Raw genomic sequence first — 23623 nt, forward strand, 5'->3', positions numbered from 1 at the left:
CTCCACTGGCCTCTCCACAACTAATATTAAGAAGTTCAACACAAAAGATGAACAGTATTTCTCTCCAGTTTAGGGGAAGAACCCAGGGTGAGCATGGAACCATCCACCCTGAAAGTGAACTGTGTCAGAAAACCACCTGTGCCCTAGAACAGTGGTCCAGAGGGCCACTATTATAAGAAGAGTAAATATAGTAGAACACCAAAAAAGGAGTCACAATTACACACCAATGAATGTCACACCTCAATCCAGCCAATCTCAAAACCAAGCCATCAGCTGGATTTTGTGATAATTGATGACTTAATGATCTGCTCTAGGAGGAAAAGCAAAGCAGCTGTGTTAGTGGGCGTAAACACTTGGCCAGCATAGTGAAAAACAAAGAATTACTTACAGCCGGATAGAGAAAAGGACACTGAGCAACTCAAAAGTCAGAATGACTTGATCTCAGTACTTCTCAGAGACACGAAAGAGCATGAAGTACCAGGCACTGCCTGAAATTACTAGGAAGCAAAACTTTTTTTAAAAGCCACATTTACCAGTCCTCACAAGGTGCTGCATTAATGGGAGATAATTTTAATTTCATAAAAACTGAACTCTAAATGGAGTCAAATAATCGTTGTTGAAATGTGCATTCCAACAAGAGAGCTTCGGAAAACATTTAAATCAAAACCTCTTCAGTCTCTCTCTCCCACTGAAATAAGAAATGTTCCAAGTACATGACAGTGTGCCCAAGCGCCCGCCTTTCCTTGGTGTTTTACACACAGGCAGAATCCCCTGGAGTGATGGAATGGTGTTCATTAAGGGTGATCAGCTCTAAGCTGGCGGAGGCTCAGAAAAGAAATAATAGAGTTCCTAAAAGCAGAGCCTGTTGATATGGAGAGGAGATTCAGAGGATGCCAAGAAGAAGGCTTCAAGTAGGAGGGTGAGTGGAAAGGCGAGGCGCTGGGCTCCGTGAGGGCGGGCGAGTGTGAATTAGAGAGCGGCTTGCCTTCTCCTGCCAATTAAGTGCTTACTATTATGAGAGCTAAAAACTCTTCAAAATGAATAAATGGGTTAAAGAGAATGGGTATTACCATTTAAGTAGAGCATTCTAACTTTGCTTCAGATCATGGGAATTCTATAAAAATCACAAAGGAGAGAATTAGTTGAGCCAAACAGTTTAATTTAATGGGAAATTTATTTCAGAAGAGAAGCGGAGGAAAATTTCTGGAGTTCGGTCATGACATTTGGAACTGGAGGCATTTATGTACAAGGCAATGTCCACAGATAAAGTTAAGTAACAGCAATGTTCAGAAAGATCTAGAAAAATCTGCAATAGAGACCTTAGGCACTTTATGAAGAGGAACAAAGAAAAGCGTTAGCTCTTCATAGGGAATAACCAGGATAGTAAAATTTGACCTAAATTAAACCAAAACATTACTAACCTATACTGCGTGCCCATCAGAAGAACACATGTACACAGATGTACATCCATATGTAAATGCATACACACATATGTTCACAAAAATATGTGTACACACATGGGCATCTGCATATATACATATAAACACTCCTTTCTCTCTTGGAAATCACCCCGAGATCATTCTATTTTAAGTATAATTAAGACATGCAATGTTGCCCATTACCCTTTATGGATTTGTGTGTATTACAGACTAAATAGAAAAATTAATATTAACTGAGGTGTCACTTGACTGCACCTGTATTTTATGAAGTCAGGAAACTGGTGATTATTACAACAAAGCACTATTAAAAGTGTAGGTTCAAATTATACAGTACATCCGATATGCTCTTCTAAGAGGAAATGCTGACTTCTCAGCCCATGTGCTCAGAAAAAAACAAGTTTTTATAAACTCTGAAATTTAAAATACATCCAGAAATTAAATTATACACCAAAACATTTTCTCAGAATATAAATGCTTTTTAAGCATTTTAAAGGATCTTTTTTTAGTCATAAAATAGAAAAGAAGCTTTCCAATTATAAATTTTTCTAAGAAAAACCTCTATTGTGCTTTTAATTCTTTGCTAATTTAAGATTTTTTAAAACAAACTTAAGTGGCTAGAACTGTATTTTTTTCATTTAAATTTCATAAGGAAGAGGCTCAGAAGGCACACTCCCTCACTAGACTCTGTGTGGCCTATTTATTCAAAATGTTTCGTTCCATATGGATTTCTTCTCTTTTATTTATTACTTCCAGAAAGGATTTTCTCTAATAAGTTAGGAACTTGGGGCAACAGATTTCAAATCCAAGCCTTCAGATCACAGTGGCACACCTGCCACCTGCCCTGTGTCCTCTAGAAGTAAGAAGGGAAAGAGAAAAGCCAGTGCTTCCATGTAGCACGGGAGCCAGCCCTCGTGAGCTACAAGTAGGTGGTCTACAGAGGTCAAGGTGAAAGCTCATGGCATAATTTTAAAAAGGTGCTCAGCTTGGATCCCATTTATGAAGCCTGAGAATACACCCTCTAATTACAATGCAATTTCCAAAGCAGCCACTCCCTCGACTTTACAGGGCTGTTTTATCCTCAGCCATGAAGAGTAAAAAACAGGCTCTTCACATTGCCAGATAAGAGTCCATTATAAATTACCCCTTAAGTGTCCAATAGAGAAGGCATCAGGCGTCCTGGGCAATGGATGCAGACGAGTGAGTCCTCCTCAGCCTTCAGTAACTACTCGCAAGAACAGATAAGGAAAACTCGGGCTCAACATTTACTCTTTGCACTTTTGACTTATGCAGCTGAGCCATCCCATGGAAGATTGGAAAAAAAGAGTGGGTTGTGCATTTGAAACTGTTCCCAAACCCCAGGCGTCCTCTTCTTTCTTTTTCTGATGCTCTCTCCATCCAAGCCAATCTAGCACCTCGGTGGGAAGACTCACATGAACTCTGTGGGAGCCAGCTGTCCTGTTCTTCCACGGTGCTCAGGGAGCCACACAGGACTCCGGGAACAGGAGTGAGCCAGGGCTGACTCACAGCAGATGTTCCCTTCCAGCCCCAAGGAGCTGTGAGCCACAGTCTCCCCTTTCCATGGCCCATTGTTATGACAAAAAAAAAAAAAAATCTGCTGAGCCTCCAAAATGCCTCAACAGTAAAGCAAGACCGAAAAACACCCAGCTCACCTAATGTGGGAAGCAGATACTGACTTGGGCAGAACTGGCTGAGGACTCTGTTGGGGAAGTGCAAGAAGGAAGGCAGGCAGACAGCTACACGGAGTACGAAGAGATCAGTGAGACGAACCAGCAGATGCTACCTAGTACCACAATAGCAAACTTCTTGATGCTGTCTGGAACCGAGTCACATTTAAAATGCTATAAGTTGTTCCATTCCAAATGTTTCTTATACATCCAATAAGATAGCCTTCATCTAGAAAAGTGTGACTGGAAAGTCAGCAGAAATAAGAGGATTTGGAATTTTTAATCCTCATCCTGAGTCAGATGTTCACCCACAAGACTTTGGAAACACCAGCTTGGGTTTCCAGCGGCACTGCAGGCTATGGCCACTATTCTCTCCTACCTGTTTATCTGCCAAAGGTCTCAGCAGCACTGTCATAGGAGATGACAGATCTCCCTATCTTGTTTCTGTGACCATCAGTAGCAAGCTGAACACTTGTTCTCAGATGCTCCGGTTTCCCAAGGCACACACTGCATCATTATCTCAGTAAGGAAACTATGTCCTGCAATATTTTTGATCTGTGTGCACTTAACTGGTAAAGACAATGGAAGTTCACTTTAAGTTCTGTCTTTTTGTTTTTATATTGTTTTTAACAATATAAAGTCTGTCTAAAACAAGCTCTACCAAGTAGAAAAACAAAAACAAAAAAACTTTAACATATTAATCCAGGTCTCTACATCCCTGTGTAACAGTGTACTTGGGTTTTGCATTAAGTGATCTTATTGACATTTTTCTAGGGGGGCCTGGGGAAAGAAGACTAAGCATTATGCAGAGCTTAGGGAGTCCTGGAGAAGGGGGTGGGGGGGAGGAGGAGGCAAGAACGATGCGAGAAGACCAACACAGTCAATTAACCTAGACCCCCGAGGGCTTACAGAGACAGAAGCACCAACCAAAGGACTGGACCTAGGCCCCCTACACAGATGTAACTGATGGGCAGTTTGAGCTTCATGTGGGCCCCCCTAGTAAGTTGAGCAGATGCTGCTTATGACAAGGACTCTGTTGCCTGCTTTTCGATCACTTCACCCTAACAGGGCTGCCTTGCCTGGCCTCAGTGGATGTGGAAAAGCTCAGTCCTGATGTGACTTAATGTCATGGGGTAAGTTGGGGGGGGGGGAGCTCCCCTTTTCTGAGGACAAGGGGAGGGGTAAATACTGGGGAGGAAGGTGGGAGGGAGGGACTGGGAGGAGCAGAGGAGAGTGATGTAAAGTGAATATATAAATTAAAAAGAAATTATTAAAAAATTAAAAAAAGTGAAGACTGAAGAAATATATCAATTAAATGGAACTCTTCAATTCTGTTTCTACAGAAAAAGAGACAGAGACAGAGAGAGGGTTCCCAATAAGTGGACCTTAAATCCTCTCCCGTATACCTCAGTGCAAAGTCTAGCTGCTAGGAAATCACAGGCAACATACACAAATATTTCACCAAAATTTATGTTTCTCAATTGTAGAGCCAATATTTTGATAAAAGAGAGTCTATATCTGCTGAGAGATAACTCTTTACTTGAAATACTGTTTATTTGATTCTTTGGGAAAGGCTATATAAATCCTGTTTGTCACTAACATCTGAGTACATTTCCTTCCTTCCTATTCCCTTCCCCAAGACAAAAGTTATCTCAAATCTAAAGTTAAAAGAAAAAAAAAAACTATTGTTAATTTTTTGCCAACTTGGTCTTTTTCTAGTATTCAGGAAGGGCCAGGCACTGAGCACTCCAGAGGAAATGTCAAAATTTTTGAAGAAAAAAAATGTAACACAAAAGTGAATCTATATTATAAATGGTCAGAAGTGATTAATTAAATTTAAATTAGATAATACAACACTTGAATCTGAGAAATGTATTCTTTCTCCACTCTAGCACAGTACTACTGAGGCGAGATGCAGTGACCATGAGGAAAGAATTCAAAAGATTTGCTTCTCTGCCTTTTCAGATGTGTCCCTTTATGCTTTCCCCTTTGCTAAATTCTTTTCACGGCAAATTCAATCTGAACAGTCTAGGGGGACAGAGGAACTAGACATAAGTTCACAGCTAAGGCCTCACAGAGAACTCACATTTCACTATCACCCAAAGAAACCAGCATTTCAGAACACCCTCAGAGTATAAAATAAGCATGCCAATGCTTTATAAATGCTCTGGAAAGCAACCTCAGGGGCAAGAGAAGCATCAACACACACAAGTACTGGAATTAACAGAAGAGCGCTATCACTTGCCAAAAGAATAGAGACCACAAGAGCAGTGTCCTTTAGATCTGGTATTGTTTTTCTTGGCATCACAGTCCACCATGTACTTAAAGATGCCTGCTTTCCACTGAGTCCTCACTGAGGAAAGAGGTACCTCTGACTAAATCGGACAGGTCAGCCATTCCACTCTAAAGAAGGGAGGAAAGCTCCTATGTATTTACATCCAGGTTTTAGTTCTGATGTTATATAGGACTGATAAAACTACTTTCAGGTTTATGAATGTTCAGCAAAATTACTTGGGAAGGTAACTGAAGGTATAACAGTCATATCCCTGAACCACTCAATTTTTTCTCTTACTTACTTCTGACGAGTTCACCATCTGAAGGATTTCTCCAAATGGGCTGGTCCTGTGTCAGCTCATACCTGGAGCGGCTACTGGTAGCTTGACTTATATCTTTCTCAGTACGGTTCTCATTACATTTTTCTGAAAAAGATTAAACAGTTATTATCATTTGATGAATTGCACGTCTTTCTGCATGGGAGGGGGCAGTTTGCTCATTTTTGAGGGCTTCTCTGAGACACTACCTCATAGGACACAGGCCTGGAGCTCACTATGTAGTTGATGATGACTTTGAGTTCCTGGTCTTCCTACCAGGACCTTCCAAGTGCTGGAATCATATACGTGCCTCAGCACATGTGCTTAAGTTGTTCTTACTGCCCTCAAGTCTGCCATAGCTTAACGGAATAAAATTCTACCATCACCGACTGTTGAATATGTTGTTGACCCGTAACATTTATTGAGCACTTACTATCTTTTCATCATCAAAGAAACATGCTCACAGTGAGATAAAATCTATCAAGATTGTGGTAAACAAGGTATAGCAAGGCAAGCGATCTGTCATCATAGAGAAATGTGGGAAGGTTGCATGAAGGATGAGCGTGAGCCAGTCTTTACAGGTAGACTGACAGGCAGGTGAGACAGAAACAGTATCAAAGGAGAGGAGACTACAAATGATTGGTGGAGATGAAAGCCAGGCTGCAGTTGAATGAGAAGTGACTGGGCAGTGAGGCTATAGGAAACAGGCACAGCGTTCTCTCTGTAGAAACTGAAGGAAAAAGTCAAAGAGTGGGCAATGCATCCTCAGAGAGGGAAGTGTTTAGGATGAGAGCTTCATAGGTAGGATTATGCGTTCTCAGGTGGAAAAATAACATGTAAGGAAATGGAATGTCTTGTTGGGAGCATAAGTCAGACAACACACAACCTATAACACAAGGTAAAATACATGCTATGAAAGGTCCAGGGCGCTAAAGGAGTTCAAAGAAAAGAAGAAAAAAAAATCTCATCAGGATTCAGAGATCAAGAAAGACACTGTAGAGAAAGGAGCACATTGGATGGTTTCTAAAAGATTAGAAGAACTTCAAAAAGTCACATGGGAGAAAGGTGGAAGAACAGCATGGGAAAACTCCAAAAGCAGACACTTGGGCAAAGGTCCCAGCTCTGGGCTATGAAGTTCTTTCAGGGGGACAAGAGCTAAGACTAAAGTTCTGAGGAAGGTATACCTGAGTGCCAGCGCAGGAAATCTGGACTCAGTTCAAAATCGGGATGAACAAATCAAAGTAGTCATTGAAGCCTTGTGAAATGCCGAAGCTAAGCTACATATTAAGGAGTGTAATAAACAGGTACATCTGTGTTTCTCGATCCTAATTGACTACAGAACATTTTTTTAAAAAACAGATTCCTAGGCCACAATGAATAATTCTATTTCATCTGAGAAAGTAGACACCCTCAGGTGATCCACTGTTCCTAGGTCCTTTAAATATTCACTGGATATGAGAGTGAGAGACAGACAGACAGACAGAAACAGAGAGAGAGAGAGAAAGAGAGAGAGAGAGAGAGAGAGAGAGAGAGAGAGAGAGAGAGAGAGGGAGGGAGGGAGAGACAGAGAGACAGAGACAGAGACAGAGAAACAGAAACAGAAACAGAAACAGAAACAGAAAGACATAGAGAGAGACTGTTCCTAGGTCCTTTAAATAGTCACTGGATATGACAGACACAAAAAGAAAGAGAGAGAGACACAGATAGACAGACAGAGAGACAGATACAGAGAGGAAAGAAGAAAGGGTGGAGAGGACAGAGACAGGAAGAGAACAAGATTGGCACTGCCCTCATATGCACACGTGTGTGAACAGCTGGTCTGAGCTGATGGAGCTATTTGAAAAGGTTGTATAAATATTATGAGGTGGAGCCTCAGTGGGGGACATGGGACACTGGGGAAGGCCCCGAGGCATCATAGCATGTCCCACCTCTCGGCCCCCTTCTATGCCTACTGCCATGTCTTCCATGCCATGAAGGACTGTATTTCTCCGAAATAAGCCTTTTCTTCCTTCCGGTTATTTTTGGTCAGGCTATTTTATCTTAGCAAGAGAAAGGGAACTAATACAGGCTCTAAAGTGGAGCATTATAACAAAGTTCAAGTAGACGCTTGACTGAAAGACGTAATAAAAAAGGGGGCTGATGGGAGATAAGTGAATGCGGCTGGGAGTGACTGAACTTCTTCATCTACATGTGGTGGTAAAAGACCTGAAGACTGGAAGGCTAACGTTTTCTAACATACTTATTTTGCACAGAATACAGATGGTGTATACAAATGTTTATTCACGTCACTAGGTGATGCCCAGATCTTGCAAGACAACACATTTGCAGCTGTTGCGCACATTGTAGTTCTAGGTGCTGATTCAATACTGAGAGTATGAATGTACAAATCAGAAAGAAAGGTCTCCTAGCTTAGCTGGTCTGCAGGGATGGGGTGAAGTCCTCAGTAAACATGTTCTGTTGGAGCCATGTCAAACATCAAAGCCTCAGACCCATGGGGAACTGGTGCACTTCACACCAGGTGAGGCTCAGAGAGACTGCAAGCCTCCCTCTAGTCCAAGATGACATATCCATCGTGTGTGCAGAAAATATACACACCAGACCCTCCCCGTTTTCAGCCTGAAGAAAGTTCTCCTGTAGAGACTGCTTCTAGTGAGATTAGGTAAAGCTGCCTCCATAACCCTGCATGACTCAGCTGGATACTCTGACCCCTGCTTCCATGTTCAACTGTATACACCAAACAAGAGCATTCAGGGTGCTGTGGCTTCTCCATCACAGAAACCAGTACACCCAATCCTGGTTGTTCTCTGTGTCAGGAGGATTTGCCTTCTCTTGACTCCCGTGCTGTCCAGTCAGGTCAATCTCTGGAGCCATGATGGATATACACTGATCATCTTCCTGAAAGCCCACTGTAGAAGCATTTCCAATTACTGAGCTCACCGGAAGAGAGACTAGAGTCTGTACCATTAGGAAGCAGCAGAGAGTCTGCATGGTGTCAAGCTATGGAAGCAAAGAAACAGGAGATCCAGACAGAAGTTGTTAGTCAGTCTTGTTAACATTTCCAGTAGAAGGGGAAAAAGTCTGCACATGCAAAAAAGATTCTCATGTGCCATAGTGATTTCATAACAAATTAACAATCCTGCCACAAACATATTTCAACACATGAGAAATAGATGAATATAAACTCCAGATGAAAACCAGACGTTAATATTGCTACAAAAAATAAAAAATAAAAATAAAAATAGGGCCTTCAATGCTGAGCATTTTTAGACTCCAAAACCATTTTCAAACGTCAGTGAAATATAAATTAAAAGTATGTAAAACTAGTATGTCCTAGATTTATGTAACATTTACTCAGCGTTATCATAAGGGAAAATGTAATCTTTGCAAGATGTGTTAGTTTCAATTAAAATCTTAACTTTCCTAAACAATTCCAGAATTCCTTACTGCTATAGTCAACTCAGGCCTTTTAGAGATTATTGGTAAAAAAAGATTTTCTACAATCTCACTAGTACACATGAACTGGCTTATCAGCAGTCCTACATACTCACACTGTTACGTAGCTGACTGCCGCCAGGTGTCATGCTAGTAGGCTTGATTCAATTAGTAACTTTAATTGAAGCTGAATGAAATTAATTATATAATTTTGAGCTGTTCAAGTTTAATTCCATTAAAATTAATTCATGAAACCAAGGCATTATGAAGCATTGCTGACTAAAAGAAAATAGGTATGAATAAAGCCTCTAGACACACTTGACGCATATTTGAATCATGTCCAATATTCGAGTGCCAAGCACAGACCCTCTCAACTCCTCGCTGAATAAATGACAATGCCACGTGGTCCATATGCACATGGATTTATGGTGATGTAACCTATTCCTGAGGGAAAGCGAGTTCTTCCTACCCCAAATTCTTATTAGGTGACAAGTTACCATATTTTTTTTAATGAATAATCTTATCTAGAAATTCTACAGTTAGATTACCAATAGTGTCCTGAAGTCAAAACAATGAAAAGAATACGACCACTTTGTGTCTTATTATATTTGAAAGGTAATAAATTATGTATAATTCCTATGACATCACAATCACCAGCATACCCAATTTAGCCTCCTTTGAAAATGAATTGTTTGGCTTGAAAGACGGTCTCTAGTTTGTCCTGTAATGAAGCACTGCACCCAGCCCAAGGCAAGGCCCAGTAAAGGTTCCCAGTAAAACCTTAAATTGCCTTCGGCTAATTCTCTACTTGTATAAACCTAAGCAGCAGCCAGTATAAGCTGGTGCAAGCGTGGAGGCCCCAGCACCAACTGATTGCCCTAGCCCAGGACATCAGTTCGTACCTAGCTATATGATTTTACATGTGTAGTCAGTGGGTTCTTCTCTGGGTAGCGGATGGATTTGTTTTCTACGCCATGATTCTCAGTTTTGGTGTTGAGTCAGACCATGTAGAGAGCTCTCGCCACGTACAGATATGCAGACCCTAACCTCAGAGAATCTAGTCCAGGTGGCTTTGGTAAATGAAAGGGTGATGTCAAAAAGAACTGTGGCCACGCTGGGAAGGTTGTAAGACCTACATCTTACTGTTCATCTCCTCAACACAGGATGCCAAGGGAATCAAAGAATGAATGTTTATTTATTTAATCATGTAACTAACATATGTATATTTAGTTATACTTCCTTGCCAGGGCAACTTTGAAAGTACAAGACCTGAATGATTTGTAATATTAACCAGTTCTATTGATATACAGGGCAAAATATATATTTTTTAAATACCCAAAATTGAAGATCTTGAGAAACTTCCATGGGACCAAAGGACTGAGCAACGCTTGTGGCTGTGCCAAGCTTTCCAATGTGCCTCTTCTACACAGAGATGTGAAAAACAGTCTTTGGATAAGCAAGAAGAACATGTCATGACAACAAATCTCTCAGCAAGGGAGACCAAACACACTCACATGAAACAATCAAGCCCCAAGAGGAGGGGAGGTTATGGAAACTGTCCGGGGTCAGTCAGCCTTCCGGATCCAAGGTTGACAGCTGTGCGAGTAGGGCAAGACCCTAAGTGTCGTCCTCTACATGCGGAAACGTAGGTATTGGGCTGCCAAGGCCTTCTCACACTCGGGCTTTGGTGCCTGATTTGTACAAGGGTGAGAATAGAGTCCAAATATCCCATGCATGCTAAAGGATGTTTAGACTGGAACAAACCATAGAGAAAACATTACAGGCACTGGGTTTGTGCTAATCCTAAGAGAATGTGACAAGCAAAAACTAAGTTAAGGAAAAACTCAGAGGGGCTGTGGGAGGGGGGATAACAGTTCTAAATGATTGATTTAAATACAATATTTCCTCCTCCAAAATGACTATCTATCCAACATGATCGATGCGCTCTTTGGGTTTTGTTTCTTTTCTAAAGGTTCAGCATGAATAGTGAGAAGCAGCCCTCTCAATCTGGATTGTTCCTGCTGAGGGAGAATGGAAGATTTCAAGTAAGTATAATTTCTATTTAATTTAAAATTCTCTACTATTTTACCTAACTGGCATTATACAAATTTCAAACCTTTATAATGTTACTTACTTATCTCAGACAATTGGGGAAATCAAATAATTGATTAATAGCAAGAAAGAAAAGTTAGTAACAAGCAAGAAATATCTAAAAACATCAAACAAATTGGGCAACAATTTAAGTAAAATTTATATATACCATATAGCAGCCACTTACTCGATATGTGGTTGTTCGGTAATTTTTTAGGAGGAAGCTAAAAAGTACTTTGCTTTGTTGAAAGAAAGTTAATGAATTTTTGCAATTACAGTACTGTTGTGGGAATTTCCAAAGGACTTTAATATATAATATTTAGTTGCTCTTCACAGCTATCAGTGATATAATTAGGAAGAAAGCATCAGTTTAGTTTTACTGATGAGAGAACATTATGTCTCAGAGTCAGATACAGAAGCAGAAACAGGAGGATAACGGCAGAGGCGGGATCTTGTGGCTCAGCTGTTTTCAGCAGAGAACTCATCGCTCACTCAGGCAGACCTTCTTCCTAACTATAAGGAGTGGCACCACATGGGAACGTGGGCTGCTCTGACTCTGGTATGTCGGCTAGGTGCTCTTCACTTTGAACACAAATATGTCATTTCTATGTAAACCTCTACGTAGTTACACTTGTGTCTCTTGTAGACAGAACCAGTGAGCTCGAGCCCTCCTATTAGACAATTAAACTATTAAAGAGGGATGTTTCTACCAATTTATACGCAAGCAAGCAAATACATCATTCCAATGGTTAATCTGTGTGTGTGCGTGTGCGTGTGTGCATGTGTGTGTGTATACTAACGTGTGTGGATGTGGAGATAGAAAGCTACATCATTGCTCTACTATTTGTTTATCTACCTGTATTCTTAGCTCTGTATGTATTTATTTACATATGTGCCTACTTGAGACAGGTCCTCTCACTGAACCCAAAGCCCATCATCGCTCAGGCCGCAGTGGCTGGCCAGTGATCCTGTGTCCACCCCTGCAGTGCTGGGGATTCACAGATATGTCCACGTGCGGAGCGTGAATGTGAGCTCTGAGTGTCTGAACTCAGGTCCTCCTGCTTGCTCAGCACGGTACCCACAGAACAGTCTCTCCAGCCCTAAGAAGTGAATGTTGCCAAGAAACAACAGTAGCAAAAGAATGAGACGGTGGCTTCACAATGAACTCAGCTGAGCAAAGTCATTGGACAATGATGCTTGATCAAAGCTGTAGACACTATGAAATTCTGATCCTACACAGAAGTAAGGATGATGTCATCATTTTAAATCCTAGATGTGTGCATCCTTCCCGGTCAATTAAAAAAAAAAAAGACTGTCTTTGGGGTTTCTAGAATAACTAGAACACCCCTTATTTTTACTTTGTTCTAGCAGAATACTTAGGAGTGAGGATTTAAAATCAGGGTGCTATGCCAATGGCACCACCACTAATGATGTGAGGTCTAGGAAAGCTATTCTTTCTTGAAATTCTTCTTATCTTTAAAATGAGGATAGCACCTAGAACGTAAAGTTATATCAAAGAAAACAGAAGCCCCCTGTCTCGAAAGCTGCATCTCTTTTATTGTAAGGGCTCATCCACAGTGGCTATTACTGTTCTTTTACATAAGCATCTTTCAAAACCCTGGTATGAAAGAATTCTTGGAGAAGCTGTTGAGGGCAACATCCACTTTGTAATCCCTTTCTGAAATACCACATGGGCTATTTGTCTGTAGATTGAATAAAGAAAAGCACTGCCCTGTGAGAAGTTGTGTTATTTTCTATTTCCTTTATGGATGAGGCAGTTCTAAGAGGAAGAAAATCCTTTCAAGTCAAATCATGCACACATTTGGATACCTGTATCTGACTAAGCAGTCTGCAACCACATAGTCTGGGTTTTCTAAGTCTTTTCTATTATTCCATTTTAATCTTTTTTTTTATGTACTATCATATCACCTCAAATATTCTGCCGAACTAGGCAAAGGTGTGTGTAAACTCTCAAAGCAATCGTCAAGCATTTTTCCTCTTGTTATCTTATGGCATTTGCTTGCTTAGTGAACAAATAAGTAATGGTGGAGGTTGGAGACCATCTTTACAAACCCTCCTAAACCTTAGTGAGTGTTCGACATACTTATAACTCTACAAGTTAGGCCTCATGTATTTCTATTAAGTACTCAATCTGTAACAGATACAGTTTCCAAAATACCTATATTGTTACCCTTTACAAACCTATATGTCCTTTATCTATAAAGCTTCTCACATGGAACTTCATTTTATTATCCATCCAAAACCCACACAATTGTATTCTAGTTGACAAAAATCATAAGAAACCTGAGAGAAAAATTCCTAAGAAAAGTGAAAAAAAAATGTGTGACTATATCTTCCCAGAGGCTCAGAACAAAATAGAAAATTCTGCAAATGCTCTCCAAATGTAACCTTTAGAAAACAAAACAAAAGAAAGATAAGGCAGCTCTCAGGAAGACCTAGGGCCTGGAAATTCACTTCTTCACTGATAAAAAAAAACCCAACAACAAAAAAAACCTAAACAATAAAAACAGCAACCCTCAAGCCTAATGACTTTTGCAGAACAATGCAAATTCAACTTTCTTGTCCAGTCTTTTCAATGGATTACAATTTTCTTATCCAAAACCCACGTAAAATCATATAAATAAGAATTTCAACACACAAACAAGCATATATGTGAACTTCCATTATTTTATAAACACAAGAAACATGGAATTACAGATAAATTATCAATGTTTATGGACTGAATTGGATGCTTAAATCAACTCAATTAATTCATCGCTACCAGGGTTTTGAAAACTGGCAAAGCTTTTCAACAAGATCTAAAATGCATTCGTTCAAAAGACCTCTTAGGGATTCAGAAGCCTAAGGAATGACTAGATTCAAAACAGAAAAAAGGCAAAACAAAACACAATACAAATAAAACCACTTAAAATGACATGGACTCACACAGCTTACCTACTGAGATGGCCAAAGGAGGACGTGCATAAGAAAAACGGAAAATATTTACAGCATAAAAGAGGAATATGCGATTGAATATGAACATTAAAAGAAGCCATAGAGTGCAACAGTAGTTTAAAATATAACTCAGTAAGTTAGAAGGTGAGGGAGGGCTTCAACACTGTCTATTTTTAAAAGGATGAGAGATAGAAACTTGGTAAGGGGGAAAGAGGAGATTACCTGTCACCTTAATCTCCAGTGCCTTTGTACTCCTGACCCGATGCAACATGGGATCCTGAAGCATGGGAGCTCCTACTTTCCCAAAATCTCAAGTGTATCGATGTTTACTCGGCCGGGACCACTCACACTATAGCCAAACACTCACATGTTCTCGTGGAATGTAGCATTACTGTCTTAGAGGTCTCCAGAATTACTCATCAAGAACTCAGATGAAAACATCCAATATGAACACGCCCAGGGACTGGCGAAAGACAGACAATCGGTCCTTCAGGAGAAAGGAACCTGCCAAAACAGAGCTACAGCTGCCAGTCACTGTAATCATCCAAAGACCTCCTCCACATATAAGATCACCTCCAGTATAACTTCCACTGAGTTGCTTTATTTTGTTGTTCACAAAATTGACAAGGAAGGACGTCTATGTAAGTTTTTATCCCTGCCTCTGTGACTCCTGTACTTTTTTAACTGTCTCCTGTTCTCTCCTATGCTGATTACATCACTTCACTCTCTGGCTTTGCATTCTAGCGGCCCTTCAGGGCACGGCAGCTTTAACCTTACCTAGAAGACTTCCTGTCGGGAAACACTGTGTGTAACTGACTGCTGGAATCCACAGAGACAGTCCAGGGTAGCTTCCTTACTTAGCAGTCTATGAACACCGTGTAGAAGGAAACAGAACTCTGCCGTCGTCCCCTGTGTCAACAGGATGACACACACTCATCTTTCACCTTGTCAAGATCACCTCTCTTTTCTTTGTCTCTCCTTTTAAAGTGATTACAGTGTGTAGCGCTTGTACAAAGTCATCGGTTTCATTGTGACATTTTCTTTTTGTTCATGCACAAAATGTACGTCAGGGTCTCTCTTTTGGCGGTCTCGGCTTTAAACACATCTCTGTTAACTCCAAGTCATTTGATCAGGATCACATTCCTTTTCTGGCTCTCTGGTCAAGCAATGAATCCTTGTTTGGCACTTTCACAAGAATGAAGGGCATGGCACGGGAACTCGACAGTGAGCCAAAGGGGTTGTTTAATCTGTAACAGCATTTCAAAGCTCAGGAGTCTGACTCCGAAGAAAACACATAAGAGAAGTCCAAGCAGGCCATTTCAAGTTGTGGTAAGAACACAAATAAAATAATGATGCATGAATCAAGAGTATATTGAAATTGGTTTCTGACACTTCCAAATGATTGATAGGGATTTGATTTAAAGAGGAGACATAACCTCTCCTAATTCTCAGAGACCTAACCCAGAAGCCTCTCAAATAATTCCCTAACTCAGATTTGGGACCCTCTCAGCCCTAACTCTGGGATGCTGCATTTGTTCAATTCTCCTTTAAGCCCACCAAACCATTTTTATCTAGCTCTGCAGTCTTTGTCATCTCTTTACCTTTCCCATCTCTAGCAGCTATAAGATGACACTGTCTGGGTCCCTCTTCCTAGATGTCATATGTGGGCCTATCAATCTTAGCCATGGAGACTCAGTCAAGTCTCAGTCATGGGATATGGTAGGAGCAGATACATCAGCACCATTGATTTTCCAGTTTTCCTTATATCTTAAACATGAATGAGTTACTGTTCCTGCTTTACACGTTCCCAACTTCTCACAAGTCTACACCCACTGCCAGGGTGTCCATCTCTTTCCTTCCCAGACAGGAGTACTTTCCTCTTAGAAAAAAAGCAACCCTGTGTTCCTTAGACCAAGAATTACACAGAGAGCCAGGAGTGATGGCTCACACCTTTAATCTCAGCACTCAGGAGACAGAGGCAGGCGGATCTCTGTGAATTCCAGGCCAGCATGATCTATAAAGCAAGTCTAGGATAGCCAGGGCTCTGTTACACAGAGAAACCCTGTCTGGAAAACCAAAAATAAATAAATAAATAAAATAAAAAGAGAAAGAAAGAATTGTAGAGAAATTTTATTTTTTGTATTCAAACTATGATATCTGTTTTCATATGCCATATGAAAATTATGTAAAATATGTATGTGCTAAGCAAACAAACAAAAAGAAATGCTTTCCACATTGCACCCTGACAAAGACTTGGAGAGTCTTTTGTATTAAACATCATGCCTACTTTAATGTTGCAAACTCCTATGCTGTTTTCTCAGGCTTGATAATTTACCTTACTTGCTCCTGAGAAACAATATGAAACCCTTCAGAAAAAAAACTTACTAAAGATCCTGTTTATAACTTGGGTAATAAAATAAGAGAGCAGGTCTATGTTCCTAAATGCTGTAAAGGCCAGGCGTGCTCCACCATGAAAGGATCAGGAGAGCTACGCTTTGGGTAGAAAAGTCAGCAGGGAGCTGGCTCTGAGCACCTTACCACCTGACTTCAGAGTTTCTGACCCCTGCTTCCCCACAGGTGACCTCATTTTGAGTGCCATCTCTCCACAATTCCAACCAAAATAAATGCGTAAACAAACAAATCCTAAGATCTGCGCTGCACATTCTGCAGCTGGGGACACTAGCAACACAGTCCCAACAAAGCCAAGTCCCTCTCATAATCCTCCCAGCCTCTCCCAGTAGCTGTGTGTTCTGATTTCGTGAGTGGATTAGACTGCCTGGCTGACACCTGGCGTCACCTCGTCTGTCACATATTCTTGCTGGAATCTTCCAATGATATGTGAATGAGGGTTGCAATGCCCTTTAGCAGACCCCTCGCCCTTCCTCACCAGTTTGCATATGCCTTACGGGTACAGCTATGCACATAAGCATTCTTAATGTTCAAGGGACCCCGTACATAGCAGACGCACGCAACACTTGGGGAAAGGGTTTTCCCTTTTAAATGCCTATACTGAAATGTAGGTGCTAGAATTAAAAAAAAAAAAAAAAAAAAAAAAAAAAAAAAAAATTAAAAAAGACCTCATTTCCAGCTTCCTTTTTGAGACTACAAAAAGACTGAGCAGATAGGCACATGTATGTGAATCATCTTTCTTCAGATCACGTGGGTGAGAATCTGAAAACAGAAGTAGACTGCAAGTAGAAACCACAAGCAAAATTAAAATTTTCGGGTTAAAATTACTCTGTGCGTAGTAGTTCCTGCTTACTGGGTTTTGAGGGATCAGAAATAGAAGTTAGAAACTAGAACTCACAAGGACTTCAGAAGCTTAAGGCTGAAGAGCATTTCTCCTCCTGGGTGTGGATATGAAGGTGAAAGGAGGAGCTGGACTTGTAAATCCCTTCAGCAAGGAGCTGCTGTCCCTGGCAAGAGGGACAGAGCAGGGAAAATAGAGAGAAGGAGGGAAGTAGAAAAAGAGGAAGACAGATCTAAAAACTGGTTCACACACACACTCTCTGTCTGGAAATGGAAGGGCTACAGCCTCTTCAGCCTGTCCCAGTGAATCTCCAACATTAGTCACCCCAAAGTCTAAAACGAAGCAGTCCACAGAGTCATATTTTAACAAAAGCTGAACACAAACATGTAGGGATCAAAACAGAACTCTGCCTTCGCACAAGAGACCGGTTACATTATCACACGGATGGAATTTTTTCCCTGTTGTTTGTTGTTCTAAACAACTTTCCATTTTCAAATGGCATAACTTTAGACTATGTCAATTTATGTTTCCTTATTTTTGCTCTAGCCTTTTATTACTATAAAAATATAATGCCGGTAAAGTGCACTGTTATTTGGCTTTCTTTCCATGAAGTCATCTCAACCAGATCCAGGAAATAAGGTTGAAAGAAACAGGAAAAGCCCTAACACGCCCCAAAATTCCACAGCTTCCCTCACAGCTCTGTAAAGGTCATTGGATCATATACGTCAAGTCTTTGAATGCAGACTGACCAAGCAAAGCAGCCTTCACCCAGCTGGAGTCTTCACCTGCCTGAGGCAATGTTTGCTAGCTCAGAAGCTTTCTTTCACTACCTTCCGCCCTCCCCCTCCCCCAGCAACCTGGAAAGAAGAAGAGTATAAAAAGACCGCACACACACACATTTGCAGGACATTTGCCCTTTGTCCCTTCCCCCCACCCCCACCCCCATTGCTCCTAAAAGCCTGGCAACTTCCAATCCTAGGCCGATTCTATCTCCCTGCTTCTATTCCAGGGCTCCCACAAGCTCCCCTTTGAGAAAGGCAGCCAACCATGCTGAGGCCTCATGCCAGTCATTCTTAGCTAAGCCCTCAGCCTTACTGAGCAGCCCAGGGTTTACATCAGACTGACTCCCTCTTGAGTACTTTGCTCTTTCAAAATTTCTCACAAATCTCAAATGTCTTGACTCATCCTTGCTCTTTACAAAATTATCATCTTCTGTAGTGAGAAGATCTGGGCCTTCAATAATCTCTTCATAGCTAATTTTCTTCAGATTATAGCTTAATCCTTTTCGCCCACACTATTTCAAAGAGAAACATATCTCTCTCTCTCTCTCTCTCTCTCTCTCTCTCTCTCTCTCTCTCTCTCTCTCTCTCTCTCGTTGTTTCATTGGTTGGGTTGGGTTGGTTGGGTTGAGTTGTTTTTGTTTTTTGTGTTTTGTTTTTGCTTTTGTTTGTTTGTTTTTTGAGACAAGATTTATCTGTGTAACTTTGGCTATCTCCTGGACTTGTTTGGTAAACCAGGCTGGCCTTGAACTCACAAAGATCTGTCTGTCTGCCTCTTCCTTAGTGTGGGGATTTAAGGCATGCACCACCACATTCCTAACTCTCTTAAACCTTTCTAGAATTTGACTCTTTCAGCTACAAGTGCTCACCACAGCACACACACCCAAACCAATCCATGTTATCTTTTGATCCCTTTGTCCAGAGCTTTCTTCCCAGTAAGGTGGGGCCTGGATTCTCAACCAAACTTTCTTGGAGTAGCTTTCTATGCAAGACCTTTGTCCTTTATAAATGACAAATCTTATCTCTCCTGTATTCAGTAGATAATCAAAACTTCTGGAGGACGTTTATGTGCACTTCTTCTCTATCCTTTTTCTTCCATCCAAGGTTCAGCCCTTCCCTCAAGACTTGCTCCCCTCCCTGACACTGGCACCCATCAACGAGCTCACTATGGTGAATTCTTCCTCTGTGAATCTGACAATCACCTTCACCGAGTTACAAAACCGGTTTCCAGCTACATATTGATGACTATGACTAATGCTAAGCTCCTTGGGCTCAACATAATCAAAACAAAGACTTAAAGGCTCCTGAATGTTACCATGCTTGGGGTGAAGCAAATCTATACATTGCCTTAAGTTTCTTTTCAACGGCTTCCATATTACATATTCTACATAACAATATTTCATCAACTTGCCTGAACAGTGCACTAAAAGAATCAAAGATAAGTAAAAAATCAAGGGACTCTAGCCCTGCAGCAGTGGTGTATACCTTTAATCGCAGCACTCAGGAGGCAGAGGCAGGTGGATGTCTGTGAGTTCGAGGCCAGCATGGTCTACAGAATGAGTTCCAGGACAGCCAGGGCTATACAGAGAAATCATGTCTCAAAAAATCAAAACCAAAACCAAACAAACAAGGGGCTCTCGAAGGCAGGCGAGGGTCATCCATCTTCTACTGCTGTTCTTGACTCTGTTTCGTCAGTGTCCCACACACTTATGCTGTCCTTGATGGTCTACTTTCTAGATAACTGCCACTTCTACTCTTTCCCCTATCTCCAAAATCCCCCTTTGGACTGTCAGCAAATTTGCTCTCCTAAAACCACAAGTGTTGTCTTCGACTTCTCCCTCAAAAGAACCTTCCATGGCTCACTAATATCAACAATAAAAATGTCCTGAGACAGACAGACGGACTTCCCTGAGTCTTTATTGTCCTTTTCGTTGTCATTTTCTTCTTCTTCATGGAGCCCATGCAGTTATCTGTCTAGAGTACCCACCAAGCTGTAGTCAACCGTCCCTCCCGAGTGAGCCATGCTTCCTCCCATCTCTGCATGAGTCGTATCACCACACTTCCTAGCACAGGTTATATTAAACTTTCCTGAAGATTTTGCCAAATTGCCAATTATATATACCTAGTGTCTTCTCATTTCTGACGCTGGACTTTCTTTGTGCCTTTATTGTGCTGTATTTAACATTAAGCCACCTGGCCAGTTCATACCAGACTAAACCATAAAACTTATTTTCACACTATTCAATTCAAGCAACTCAAACTCTCCAAATACTTTACTCAATGCATAAGTCCACCACTTTAAACTAACTTCTTAATTCTTTCCTCCTTTCCCTTTCCTTCTGTCCCTTTGTTATTAGATTTTTCAAGTTTGCATTCATTGACTCATTTGACCCTTTTCTTAGTAAAGGGGAAAACAATGCAACTCTGAAGAGCCTTGCCCTCATGGCGCTAAATTTATAAAATGAGCATTACTCCCTTCATACATATGAAAGAATTAGGACTCTGGGTTTCACTGTGCGTAAAAATGTCCCCACATCTCCTTTAAATCCAGACAAGTTTCCATCTATTTTCCTAATTATCTCTGTCCTTCCTCAAGCTATCTATGTGAGATGTGTTGTAAGACATATTCTATTGGGTTTATTTTTATTCTTTGTTCTTTGTCTGTGGCTGCCAGTGTTGTAATAGTATATTGTCTGGGATTTATCATAAAAAGCATGAAAGTTTTAATCAAATTTATTTTCAATACTTTTTTGAGATTTATTATGGAACTAAGTATAACTTACCACTATTTCTAGGAAAAAATATAATCCAGGTTCCAAGATTCCAACACACAAGTGAACAAGAGTCATGTGAAAGCTGAGGGCTGTTTTCTGTCATGCTAGGCAGTAGTTTCTCCAAGAAGCTATGAAGAAATGCAGGGCAAGAACATATACTGAGGTGGCAAGGGAATGTCAGAATACTATCCTTTGTGGCATGCCTTCAGTTTTCCGCTTCTATCTCTTTCGTAATATTTAAGGCATGCTTTATTTTACAACATAGGATTCTGACCCTCAGAAGTACTTTGAGAGCAAACTGAAGTATAAAACCAAAATGTGGGGGGATATCAGGAGAGAGTTTGCATGGAACAATAAAATTTAAATTTTAGATTTTGTTTTTACAATTTTTTGAAAAGTCTCTGCTCCACCCTTCTAGACCACTTGGTATAGGAAGGACTATTCTCTTCTTAAAAGTCAATGTAATGTGTGTTTCTTATAGATAAAGGCTCTAAGTTAACAAGCCTTAGACAGATCAAGTGCACTAGAACTTGGGTGGATGAAGAGTCTTTGGCTTTCTACCTAGGGACTCTGATTATGCACCTGAGTAAAGACAAATTCCTGCTGGTGCCCAAGATGTAAGGACAGCAGATTTCCCTGTCTAAGCATTACCGACTTTGGGCCAGGTCACTCATTACTGTGGGAGTGTGCTATCCTGTTCCCTGGAGGGATGCTATGCAGTATCTCTGACCTCCACTCACCAGATGTTGGTATCATGCATTGCCTGCCATGTTAGGACCACCTAGCATGTCTCCAGATGTAGTCAACTGTCTCCCTAGGGGCAAAATCATCTCCGGTTGAGAACTAGTGACAGAAGCTATCCAAAGAGAATAATACACTTTGAGAAATGCCATCTTTAAAAGCGATAAAAACAACATGGCAAACGTAGAGAAATTAATATGTGTAAACACTTGCGTTATGTACATCAAAACAAACAGGCTTCCCCCAAAGGAAATCCGATTAGCTCTATAAACTCCTGACAACTCAGCTACGCGTCTATGTCGGAGCTCCTCTTAAGCAGTTTCAACTTGAAGAGCCTCTCCCTCGCTTCTATTTTAGATTATTTTTAATTAACTTCACTGGCATTTTGCATCCTGCTATGAAAAGTCCGCCTAATAGTCTCAGAGGACTCTCCCTAGAGGGAAGAGTACATTAAATCACACATTATCACATTAAAGTATATACCAGCACTGAGTCCAACGGTCCACATCTTGGCAAGTGCACTGGGGTGGGGGTTGGGATGGAAGCAGGCTCAAATGATTCATAATATCCAGGGCCTATTAACTTCAGTGCATCAGCCCCATGCGACAAGGTTGCATCCATTCACTACTGCAACCGCATTTATCAAAATGGCACACATTTTACAATTGGTGCCTCACCTGATATCTTGTTCATCGCTGTATTTGGGACAATCGCTGTACTGAGCAAGCCCCTTAAATTCTCTGGAAAGCCTTTCCCTCATCTAAAAGAACAACCAATTGCAATAAATTATTTCTAAAGATCCTGTTGTGGATAAGTCACAAACTTAGGAATGAAGTACTTATTTAAAAGGCTCTTTCAATTGCAATACTGCATGACAGCATAAAGAAATATAATCAAAAAGAAAACAAAATGGTAATGAGAATAATCATACATACAACCCTATTTTCTCTTAAAACAAGAACAGGTGTGGCCCAACTGGTCTTTCACCTACCAAGCATTTATACAGGAACTTTACACAAGAACATAACTCAATATTTCAGAAACTGACTGCAAACAAGAAAATCATTTTAAAACACACTTACTTTCAGTTTTCAAAGCAGAGACAACAAATAAGAGGCTTGGAGGACATATACAGCATCTAAGTGTGGTTGTTTCTTTACCACAGACAGAAAAGCCCATTCAGTTATTATAAAATACTACACATAAGTGTCTAGATTTCCAGTAGCCCTGGGGACATCAGAAGGTGTGAACCCACCTGACGATACTCATCTAGAACTAAGCAGTGTTGGGCCCACGTGATCTCCTGGTCCCTGAATCCTGCCGCCTAAGATCTCGCCAGCCACCTGTCCTGGTTCCCACTTACAGCCTGCACCACGCAAGTGCCTTACTGTGCAACACCTTGCAGAACACTGCAGAAGGAGTCCTAATATCCACAGTGCTCTCAAAGCAATAGAAAAGCTCACCAGCGCACAACAGAAAGGTAAAAAAACATTCAGGGCTGTTCTCTCAGTAAAAACCCCTAAGGTTACTTCCAATTTTTAAGAGTTATGCCTTGGGTTAACTTAGTGAACAGTCCATTGAAACACACTAAGGGCAATATTACATATAAGGCCACAGTGTGCAGATCATAAGCATGTTTAACTCTGCAGAAGACATGGTCATATTCTTCCATGACTATCCCTAAGCTATTACATTTTCCTTACTAAATTTAGTGCACAGAGTTTTAAAACTAAGTTTTGATTAACTGAACAGTAAAGACCTACAATGCTTAGACACTATGTTTTGTTCTTCAGAAAGGAAAACAAAGCTTGGAGAATTTAGGGAAGATGATGTTCAGTTACAACAGGATGCTGATTTCCCATAGGGAGATGCGCCTGTTGAATATA

The 23623-nt window shown here is 40.8% G+C and overlaps 1 protein-coding gene across 1 annotated transcript in view; it reads right to left on the reverse strand.

Moving 5' to 3' along the window:
• MDFIC (MyoD family inhibitor domain containing) overlaps nt 1-23623 on the reverse strand; it is an 81699-nt gene that overhangs the window by 55881 nt on the left and 2195 nt on the right. The window contains exon 3 of the mRNA XM_084784950.1: nt 5701-5823. Within this exon, the coding sequence (XP_084641076.1) occupies nt 5701-5823 (123 nt within the window). The remainder of the gene's footprint in view (nt 1-5700; nt 5824-23623) is intronic.

This window comes from Acomys minous (assembly GCF_964271855.1).
Source record: "Acomys minous genome assembly, chromosome: 6".
NCBI classification, from domain to species: domain Eukaryota; kingdom Metazoa; phylum Chordata; class Mammalia; order Rodentia; family Muridae; genus Acomys; species Acomys minous.